The sequence below is a fragment of the Oncorhynchus gorbuscha genome, linkage group LG18 (genome assembly GCF_021184085.1).
Source record: "Oncorhynchus gorbuscha isolate QuinsamMale2020 ecotype Even-year linkage group LG18, OgorEven_v1.0, whole genome shotgun sequence".
NCBI classification, from domain to species: Eukaryota; Metazoa; Chordata; class Actinopteri; order Salmoniformes; family Salmonidae; genus Oncorhynchus; species Oncorhynchus gorbuscha.
Window position 1 is genome coordinate 2,530,445 of NC_060190.1, and position 8,444 is coordinate 2,538,888.

The following is an 8,444-nucleotide window of genomic DNA, read 5'->3' on the forward strand; positions in this document are numbered from 1 at the left end:
TTGAGCCCTACATGCCAGTGTTCTTTCTTTGATTTCAATTAATACATTGAGCCCTACATGCCAGTGTTCTTTCTTTGTCTCCAATTAGAGCATTGAGCACTACATGCCAGTGTTCTTTCTTTGATTTCAATTAATACATTGAGCCCTACATGCCAGTGTTCATTCTTTGTCTCCAATTAGAGCATTGAGCCCTACATCCCAGTGTTCTTTCTCGACGCCTCCCGTAGTGATAGAGTGGTGTTGAGTCGCCCCCTATCTGCCGTCCAGAGTAGTGCTGCAGCAGTCTTAGACCAGACCAAGACAGTATGTGGAACAGCCCACTACAACTACAGCCCAACTCCGTGTGGGCCACGACGAGGCCAAATGCATTTATATAGCTTCCAAAATAAATAAAAACAATTCAGCGGTGAGTGCCAATATGGAGGCTCAGTGGCTTCAAAACAGCACCCCCTGTTAGTCACCTAGTGTATATATAAATCACTGGGCCAGACTCTCGCTCCCACTTCTGCCTTTTTGTCCGTGTTCTCAAGTTCAGAAATCCCCTGGGAATCCTCCTAATCTACATCGAGGCAACATTTGCTTTTATTTTACTGAAGTTTGTTTGTTAGGCTAAACTTTAGTCGAGATACGCGGACGGTGAAATCGTTTTATACTGAGTTGAACGCTTGTTGGGCGACTTTAGTCTCGGTGGTGGTTGTGTTGTTTTTCCCCCCTTTTGTCCATTTCGCTGGTTCTTTATTTGAGAAGAGAACAACACATCCAACTCTAAACCAAAATGGACACGGGAGTATCTCCAGCTCGCGCAACTCTGCGGGTCGGCGCATAACGGATACATAAACAGGATCTATTTTAATGGACGAGAAAATCTTCTTTTTTTTCATTTTGATAATCCTTACCACTTAAACTTTTAGGCTGATATAAATGTATTAAAGCTGAGTGGAGTGGATTATCTCGTATCATGTCAAGGATTTTGATATCGAAATAGCCTAATTTCTCACTTTTTTTCCTCGGAGTGGAATGATACAATCTGGGGGTTCATATCAGTTGGATAACCCTACTACTACTAACATGGTATAATCGAACCGTAGCCTATTGAATGGGAGTGTCGACTGGACTCTTCTCGTATTATGAAACGGTTCTGCTGAAGTTTGGTGGGTTGGTTGGTTAAACACGGACCATGTCGGGAGTTGTGCGGAGCCTGAGCCGCTGCCTGCTGCCGGCCGAGGCCACCCGAGAGGCGGGCGGCAGCAAGGACAGGATCCGGGAAAGGGACGCGGTGCAGGAGCGAGAGGCTCGGCGGAGGAGCCGGGAGATTGATGCCATGCTTGCACGAGAGAGGCGTGCTGTGAGGCGGCTCGTGAAGATCCTTCTCCTCGGTGCTGGAGAGAGCGGCAAATCGACCTTCCTCAAACAGATGAGGATTATTAATGGGAAAGAGTTCGACAAGAAAGCTCTACTCGACTTCCGGGACACAATCTTTGAGAATATCATAAAGGTAGCCAAAATAAATACTTTTAGATAAGAGTTGTGACTCATGCAGTGAACAGGCCTATGTTATTGTAGCATGGCATTTCTCCATGAGAAAACAACGTTATTCAATCAATTCCCCGCGCACTGTATTGACGCGCATTAGGCAGAGGCCCATCCTAGTTAGTTCAATTCAAAAGCTCAAGTTCTGAGTGTTGATCTCAATGACACTGGATATTAGGTCCAAGTCAGCTTATTCTCTACTGTATATGTAGTTTGTCTCCTGGAACTGATCCCAAGTCAGCTTCTACCCTATTATTCTCTACTGTATATGTAGTTTGTCTCCAGGACCCTGATCCCTGTAAGTCAGCTTCTACCCTATTATTCTCTACTGTATATGTAGTTTGTCTCCAGGACCCTGATCCCAAGTCAGCTTCTACCCTATTATTCTCTACTGTATATGTAGTTTGTCTCCAGGACCCTGATCCCAAGTCAGCTTCTACCCTATTATTCTCTACTGTATATGTAGTTTGTCTCCAGGACCCTGATCCCAAGTCAGCTTCTACCCTATTATTCTCTACTGTATATGTAGTTTGTCTCCTGGAAACTGATCCCAAGTCAGCTTCTACCCTATTATTCTCTACTGTATATGTAGTTTGTCTCCTGGACACTGATCCCAAGTCAGCTTCTACCCTATTATTCTCTACTGTATATGTAGTTTGTCTCCTGGAAACTGATCCCAAGTCAGCTCCTACCCTATTATTCTCTACTGTATATGTAGTTTGTCTCCTGGAAACTGATCCCAAGTCAGCCTCTACTCTCATTGACAAAACATTGGATATTAGGTCCGTTTGTGCATTTCCCTCTCTATACAATGGGTAGGACTGGGGCAGGGAAAACTGGTCCTAGATCAGTGGTATCAGACGTTCACACTATGTAAAACTGGTCCTAGGCCAGTGGTGGCAGACGTTCACACTATATAAAACGGGTCCTAGGCCAGTGGTATCAGACGTTCACACTATGGAAAACTGGTCCTAGGCCAGTGGTATCAGACGTTCACACTATGGAAAACTGGTCCTAGGCCAGTGGTATCAGACGTTCACACTATGGAAAACTGGTCCTAGGCCAGTGGTGGCAGACGTTCACACTATGTAAAACTGGTCCTAGGCCAGTGGTGGCAGACGTTCACACTATGTAAAACTGGTCCTAGGCCAGTGGTGGCAGACGTTCACACTATGTAAAACTGGTCCTAGGCCAGTGGTGGCAGACGTTCACACTATGTAAAACTGGTCCTAGGCCAGTGGTGGCAGACGCTCAAAACTGGTCCTCAGTGGTGGCAGACGTTCACACTATGTAAAACTGGTCCTAGGCCAGTGGTGGCAGACGTTCACACTATGTAAAACTGGTCCTAGGCCAGTGGTGGCAGACGTTCACACTATGTAAAACTGGTCCTAGGCCAGTGGTGGCAGACGTTCACACTATGTAAAACTGGTTAGGCCAGTGGTGGCAGAGTAAAAAAACTGGTCCTCCAGTGGTGGCAGACGTAAAACTGGTTCTAGATCAAAACTGGTCCTAGGCCAGTGGTGGCAGACGCTCAGACGTACACACTAAGTAAAACTGGTCCTCCAGTGGTGGCAAGTAAAACTGGTTCTAGATCACTATGCGGTGGCAGACATACACACTAAGTAAAACTGGTTCTAGATCAGCGGTATCAGACGTACACACTAAGTAAAACTGGTTCTAGGCCAGTGGTAAAACTGGTTCTAGATCAGCGGTGTCAGACATACACACTAAGTAAAACTGGTTCTAGATCAGCGGTTAGGTTTGTATCTAACAGATCAGTGGTCCCATGCAGACCAGACATACACATTGTACCGAACTAAAACACATGAACTATGACGCAGTGTGACTCACGTCTGGCTCTCGTGCCAGCTGGTCAGAACTCGGGATTTATCGACTTTCTAAGCAAGTCTGAAATGTCAAGAGTTTCCAGTTCTGACCAGCGTGTGAACGCGGCATCAGCCGGCAGACTTAGATGTGTATGTGCGCCCATGGTGAACACGCATGAGTGAGTGTGTGTGTGTCACTGCAGTGAGGAAGTGACTACTAGTTTCTCTCTCTCTCTTTCTCTGATACACACACACATACACACACACACACACACACACACACACACACACACACACACACACACACAAACACACACAGGTCCTACACCACATGCACACGTACACACACACACACACACACACACACACACACACACACACACACACTGATAGATAGATAGAAAAGTTTCCAATTGTCATACTTTGTGTTTGAATTGTTTATGTACAGAGAGCCACTCCAACCCTCAGACATCAGTTACACATGAAGCATGTGATGTGTAGTGAATCTGCCAGATCAGAGGCAAGAAGGGATGACCAGGGATGTTCTCTGTGTAGTGAATCTGCCAGATCAGAGGCAGTAAGGATGACCAGGGATGTTCTCTGTTTAGTGAGTCCTCAGATCAGAGGCAGTAGAGATGACCAGGGATGTTCTCTGTTTAGTGAGTCCTCCAGATCAGAGGCAGTAGATGACCAGGGATGTTCTCTGTTTAATGAGTCCTCCAGATCAGAGGCAGTAGGGATGACCAGGGATGTTCTCTGTTTAGTGAGTCCTCCAGATCAGAGGCAGTAGGGATGACCAGGGTTGTTCTCTGTTTAGTGAGTCCTCCAGATCAGAGGCAGTAGGGATGACCAGGGATGTTCTCTGTTAAGTGAGTCCTCCAGATCAGAGGCAGTAGATGACCAGGGATGTTCTCTGTTTAATGAGTCCTCCAGATCAGAGGCAGTAGGGATGACCAGGGATGTTCTCTGTTTAGTGAGTCCTCCAGATCAGAGGCAGTAGGGATGACCAGGGTTGTTCTCTGTTTAGTGAGTCCTCCAGATCAGAGGCAGTAGGGATGACCAGGGATGTTCTCTGTTAAGTGAGTCCTCCAGATCAGAGGCAGTAGATGACCAGGGATGTTCTCTGTTTAATGAGTCCTCCAGATCAGAGGCAGTAAGGATGACCAGGGATGTTCTCTGTTTAGTGAGTCCTCCAGATCAGAGGCAGTAGGGATGACCAGGGATTGTTCTCTGTTTAGTGAGTCCTCCAGATCAGAGGCAGTAGGGATGACCAGGGCTGTTCTCTGTGCAGTGAGTCCTCCAGATCAGAGGCAGTAGGGATGACCAGGGATGTTCTCTGTTAAGTGAGTCCTCCAGATCAGAGGCAGTAGGGATGACCAGGGATGTTCTCTGTTTAGTGAGTCCTCCAGATCAGAGGCAGTAGGGACGGCCAGAGCTGTTCTCTGTTAAGTGAGTCCTCCAGATCAGAGGCAGTAGGGATGACCAGGGCTGTTCTCTGTTTAGTGAGTCCTCCAGATCAGAGGCAGTAGGGATGACCAGGGATGTTCTCTGTTTAGTGAGTCCTCCAGATCAGAGGCAGTAGGGATGACCAGGGCTGTTCTCTGTTTTAGTGAGTCCTCCAGATCAGAGGCAGTAGTGATGACCAGGGATGTTCTCTGTTTAGTGAGTCCTCCAGATCAGAGGCAGTAGGGATGACCAGGGATGTTCTCTGTGTAGTGAGTCCTCCAGATCAGAGGCAGTAGGGATGACCAGGGATGTTCTCTGTGTAGTGAGTCCTCCAGATCAGAGGCAGTAGGGATGACCAGGGATGTTCTCTGTTTAGTGAGTCCTCCAGATCAAAGGCAGTAGGGATGACCAGGGATGTTCTCTGTTTAGTGAGTCCTCCAGATCAGAGGCAGTAGGGATGACCAGGGATGTTCTCTGTTTAGTGAGTCCTCCAGATCAGAGGCAGTAGGGATGACCAGGGATGTTCTCTGTTTAGTGAGTCCTCCAGATCAGAGGCAGTAGGGACGACCAGGGATGTTCTCTGTGTAGTGAGTCCTCCAGATCAGAGGCAGTAGGGACGGCCAGGGATGTTCTCTGTTTAGTGAGTCCTCCAGATCAGAGGCAGTAGGGATGACCAGGATGTTCTCTGTTTAGTGAGTCCTCCAGATCAGAGGCAGTAGGGATGACCAGGGATGTTCTCTGTTTAGTGAGTCCTCCAGATCAGAGGCAGTAGGGATGACCAGGGCTGTTCTCTGTTTAGTGAGTCCTCCAGATCAGAGGCAGTAGGGATGACCAGGGATGTTCTCTGTTTAGTGAGTCCTCCAGATCAGAGGCAGTAGGGATGACCAGGGATGTTCTCTGTTTAGTGAGTCCTCCAGATCAGAGGCAGTAGGGATGACCAGGGATGTTCTCTGTTTAGTGAGTCCTCCAGATCAGAGGCAGTAGGGACGACCAGGGATGTTCTCTGTGTAGTGAGTCCTCCAGATCAGAGGCAGTAGGGATGACCAGGGATGTTCTCTGTTTAGTGTTTAGTGAGTCCTCCAGATCAGAGGCAGTAGGGACGACCAGGGATGTTCTCTGTGTAGTGAGTCCTCCAGATCAGAGGCAGTAGGGATGACCAGGGATGTTCTCTGTTTAGTGTTTAGTGAGTCCTCCAGATCAGAGGCAGTAGGGATGACCAGGGATGTTCTTTGTTTAGTGAGTCCTCCAGATCAGAGGCAGTAGGGATGGCCAGGGATGTTCTCTGTGTAGTGAGTCCTCCAGATCAGAGGCAGTAGGGATGACCAGGGATGTTCTCTGTTTAGTGAGTCCTCCAGATCAGAGGCAGTAGGGATGACCAGGGATGTTCTCTGTGTAGTGAGTCCTCCAGATCAGAGGCAGTAGGGATGACCAGGGATGTTCTCTGTTTAGTGAGTCCTCCAGATCAGAGGCAGTAGGGATGACCAGGGATGTTCTCTGTTTAGTGAGTCCTCCAGATCAGAGGCAGTAGGGATGACCAGGGATGTTCTCTGTGTAGTGAGTCCTCCAGATCAGAGGCAGTAGGGATGACCAGGGATGTTCTCTGTTTAGTGTTTAGTGAGTCCTCCAGATCAGAGGCAGTAGGGATGACCAGGGATGTTCTCTGTGTAGTGAGTCCTCCAGATCAGAGGCAGTAGGGATGACCAGGGATGTTCTCTGTTTAGTGTTTAGTGAGTCCTCCAGATCAGAGGCAGTAGGGACGACCAGGGATGTTCTCTGTTTAGTGAGTCCTCCAGATCAGAGGCAGTAGGGATGACCAGGGATGTTCTCTGTTTAGTGAGTCCTCCAGATCAGAGGCAGTAGGGATGACCAGGGATGTTCTCTGTTTAGTGTTTAGTGAGTCCTCCAGATCAGAGGCAGTAGGGACGACCAGGGATGTTCTCTGTTTAGTGAGTCCTCCAGATCAGAGGCAGTAGGGATGACCAGGGCTGTTCTCTGTTTAGTGAGTCCTCCAGATCAGAGGCAGTAGGGATGACCAGGGATGTTCTCTGTTTAGTGAGTCCTCCAGATCAGAGGCAGTAGGGATGACCAGGGATGTTCTCTGTTTAGTGAGTCCTCCAGAGCAGAGGCAGTAGGGATGACCAGGGATGTTCTCTGTTTAGTGAGTCCTCCAGATCAGAGGCAGCAGGGATGACCAGGGATGTTCTCTGTGTAGTGAGTCCTCCAGAGCAGAGGCAGTAGGGATGACCAGGGATGTTCTCTGTTTAGTGAGTCCTCCAGATCAGAGGCAGTAGGGATGACCAGGGATGTTCTCTGTTTAGTGAGTCCTCCAGAGCAGAGGCAGTAGGGATGACCAGGGATGTTCTCTGTTTAGTGAGTCCTCCAGATCAGAGGCAGTAGGGACGACCAGGGATGTTCTCTGTGTAGTGAGTCCTCCAGATCAGAGGCAGTAGGGATGACCAGGGATGTTCTCTGTTTAGTGTTTAGTGAGTCCTCCAGATCAGAGGCAGTAGGGACGACCAGGGATGTTCTCTGTGTAGTGAGTCCTCCAGATCAGAGGCAGTAGGGATGACCAGGGATGTTCTCTGTTTAGTGTTTAGTGAGTCCTCCAGATCAGAGGCAGTAGGGACGACCAGGGATGTTCTCTGTTTAGTGAGTCCTCCAGATCAGAGGCAGTAGGGATGACCAGGGCTGTTCTCTGTTTAGTGAGTCCTCCAGATCAGAGGCAGTAGGGATGACCAGGGATGTTCTCTGTTTAGTGAGTCCTCCAGATCAGAGGCAGTAGGGATGACCAGGGATGTTCTCTGTTTAGTGAGTCCTCCAGAGCAGAGGCAGTAGGGATGACCAGGGATGTTCTCTGTTTAGTGAGTCCTCCAGATCAGAGGCAGTAGGGATGACCAGGGATGTTCTCTGTGTAGTGAGTCCTCCAGAGCAGAGGCAGTAGGGATGACCAGGGATGTTCTCTGTTTAGTGAGTCCTCCAGATCAGAGGCAGTAGGGATGACCAGGGATGTTCTCTGTGTAGTGAGTCCTCCAGAGCAGAGGCAGTAGGGATGACCAGGGATGTTCTCTGTTTAGTGAGTCCTCCAGATCAGAGGCAGTAGGGACGACCAGGGATGTTCTCTGTGTAGTGAGTCCTCCAGATCAGAGGCAGTAGGGATGACCAGGGATGTTCTCTGTTTAGTGTTTAGTGAGTCCTCCAGATCAGAGGCAGTAGGGACGACCAGGGATGTTCTCTGTGTAGTGAGTCCTCCAGATCAGAGGCAGTAGGGATGACCAGGGATGTTCTCTGTTTAGTGTTTAGTGAGTCCTCCAGATCAGAGGCAGTAGGGACGACCAGGGATGTTCTCTGTTTAGTGAGTCCTCAGATCAGAGGCAGTAGGGATGACCAGGGCTGTTCTCTGTTTAGTGAGTCCTCCAGATCAGAGGCAGTAGGGATGACCAGGGATGTTCTCTGTTTAGTGAGTCCTCCAGATCAGAGGCAGTAGGGATGACCAGGGATGTTCTCTGTTTAGTGAGTCCTCCAGAGCAGAGGCAGTAGGGATGACCAGGGATGTTCTCTGTTTAGTGAGTCCTCCAGATCAGAGGCAGTAGGGATGACCAGGGATGTTCTCTGTGTAGTGAGTCCTCCAGAGCAGAGGCAGTA

At 48.9% G+C, this 8,444-nt stretch overlaps 1 protein-coding gene across 1 annotated transcript in view; it reads left to right on the forward strand.

The window, feature by feature from the left end:
• The first annotated feature begins 414 nt into the window (after positions 1-414).
• The window catches only part of gna12a (guanine nucleotide binding protein (G protein) alpha 12a), a 16,549-nt gene continuing 8,519 nt past the window's right edge, over positions 415-8,444 (forward strand). The window contains exon 1 of the mRNA XM_046311205.1: positions 415-1,495. Coding sequence (XP_046167161.1) covers positions 1,178-1,495 — 318 coding nt within the window. The 5' untranslated portion in view covers positions 415-1,177. The remainder of the gene's footprint in view (positions 1,496-8,444) is intronic.